The sequence below is a fragment of the Penaeus vannamei genome, chromosome 16, assembly GCF_042767895.1.
Source record: "Penaeus vannamei isolate JL-2024 chromosome 16, ASM4276789v1, whole genome shotgun sequence".
NCBI lineage: Eukaryota > Metazoa > Arthropoda > Malacostraca > Decapoda > Penaeidae > Penaeus > Penaeus vannamei.
The window spans coordinates 30,232,562-30,235,061 of NC_091564.1; the positions used below are offsets into that span (position 1 = coordinate 30,232,562).

The 2,500-nt window shown below is 26.7% G+C and overlaps 1 protein-coding gene across 1 annotated transcript in view; it reads right to left on the minus strand.

The window, feature by feature from the left end:
• The window catches only part of LOC113804275 (carbohydrate sulfotransferase 12), an 11,589-nt gene that overhangs the window by 6,247 nt on the left and 2,842 nt on the right, over positions 1-2,500 (minus strand). Inside the window, exon 2 of the mRNA XM_027355130.2 lies at positions 290-393. Within this exon, the coding sequence (XP_027210931.2) occupies positions 290-393 (104 nt within the window). The remainder of the gene's footprint in view (positions 1-289; positions 394-2,500) is intronic.

Below are 2,500 nucleotides of genomic sequence, written 5' to 3' on the forward strand. Positions count from 1 at the left end.
ATGAAAAAGATATTATTTTTCCATTTATTCACTGGTTGTGGATTGGTGATGATTAATTCTTTTAGAAGGAGTATATATAAACCGCCATGAAGGAATGATCAACGAATCCCTGTCATAAACGATCATTAGAGACAAAAACTTCAAAGGATAGTAGAAAAAAATCGTAGGAAAGAATAAACACCAAGAAAAAATATCTTAACAATGATCATAATAATCATCATAAATAGAACCGCAAAGGAAACGGAATCACTATAATAGTCCATAAAAGCGCTTTCGATTGCATACTTACTTGTATCCGATGCCAATGAATTTATTAAACTTGTGAGGTGTCTTGAAGTTGGCTTCATAACCCCACATTCTCAGCAGATGCGTCTTCCATGTGGTTGTGCCGACCTGAATCATGCAAGGGATAGCAATAGTGCCGATGACAAGAGAAATCATAATGCTGCTGCTTGATCTGCTAATGATGATGATAATAACGAGAATAATGGTAATAATAATAATTATGATAATGATAACGATACTACTACTACTATCGCTACTACTACTACTACTACTGCTACTACAGATGATGATAATAATAATGATAAGCTTAGTAATAGTAATGATAACAATAATGATCATAATAATATAAGTAATAGTAAGGATGATGATAATCAGAATAACAACAACAGTAACAGGAAAATAACAGTAATGAGTAATAGTGAAAGTTGTAATAGTAGCAGTAACAGTAACAACATCTATAATAAAAATTACGGTAAAGATTACAATGTAGATAACAATAAAGATAATGATGATTAAAATTATAATGATAATGATAATAGCGATAACAGCACTGATAACACTGATAACGGTAATACTAATACCAACAACAATAACAATGATAATAACAGTAGCAATAATGATAATCCCAATACTAACAAGGATTATAACAACTATGATAATGGTACTAATACCGTTAACAATAATAGTAGTAAAGATAAAATAATGATAATAAGACTAATAATTATAATAATGATAATAACAATAATATTGATGATAATAATAAAAATGATAATAACAATGATAATAACGGTAGCTATAATATCAGAGATAATAATACTATGAATAATAACGATAATAATGATGGTAAAGATCTGATATTGAAAATAATAATGATGGTAATAATAATAATAGTAATCATAATAACAATGATAATAATTATGGCAATAATGGTGTTAATAATAATATATAATAATAATGATAATGGTGATGATAATAACAATAATTATAATAACTATATGATAATGATGATAATAATGATAATAATGATAATAGTAATTACGCATCATTATCAGCATAATGATAAGAATAATAATGAAAATAATAATAGATAATGGTGATAAGGAAATTGATGATAATGATAATAATAATGATAATGATAATAATAATAATAATAATACTAATAATAATAACAATAGTAATAATAATAACAATAATAATACCAAGAACGCAACTTCCTTGGGGGAGAAATGATAAAGAAAATAATAATATTAATAATGATAATAATGATCATAGAATAATGGTTGTAATAATAGTGATGATGATAATAATGATTATGATAATGATGATAATAATGATCATAATAATGATAATAATCATAATAAAATTAATAATAGTTAACCAAGTTATTAAGGGTAACTCATCTAAAAAATCCTAAAAAATCCTGAATCCGGATCACCACCAAAATCTTAGGCTAAAAATCTATTCATAACTTTTTGTTATCCTGCTAACTAAACAACTAACCAACGCTGCCAAAAATATAACTTCCTTGGTAGAGGTGTGATAAAATAATAACAATGATAATAGTAATAGTGATATTGATAACTACTAATAATTATAACAATTAGAAGCACTCAGAGAGCGCATAGCTCCGCCAAGGCAATAGGGTCACTGAGGCATAAAAGAGAGAGAGAGAGAGAGAGAGAGAGAGAGAGAGAGAGAGAGAGAGAGAGAGAGAGAGAGAGAGAGAGAAAGAGAGAGAGAGAGAGAGAGAGAGAAATCACAAATTACGTCTTGCTCAAGGACACTGGTGCCGTCCGTGCTTCCCTATCTCGCAATGCTAACGAACCCTTTAAAAAAATCCTGGGTCCGGATTATGATCCAAATCACATCCAAAGTTTAATGGCTAAGACACACCTCTCGTAAAAATTTGTTATCCTGCTATCCAACTAACAAATTATCCAAGGCTACCAAAATATAACCTACTTGGCGGAGGTAATGATCAAATTGATGATAATAATGATAATAATAATAATGATAATAATAATAATAATAATAATAATAATAATAATAATAATAATAATAACAATAATATTAATAATAATAATAACAATAATATTAATAATAATAATTATGATAGTGATTATAATAATAAAAAAATGAAAATGATACATCAATGATAATAAAAATCATATCAATAATAATGATAATAATTAAAATGATAATGTAAAGAATTATA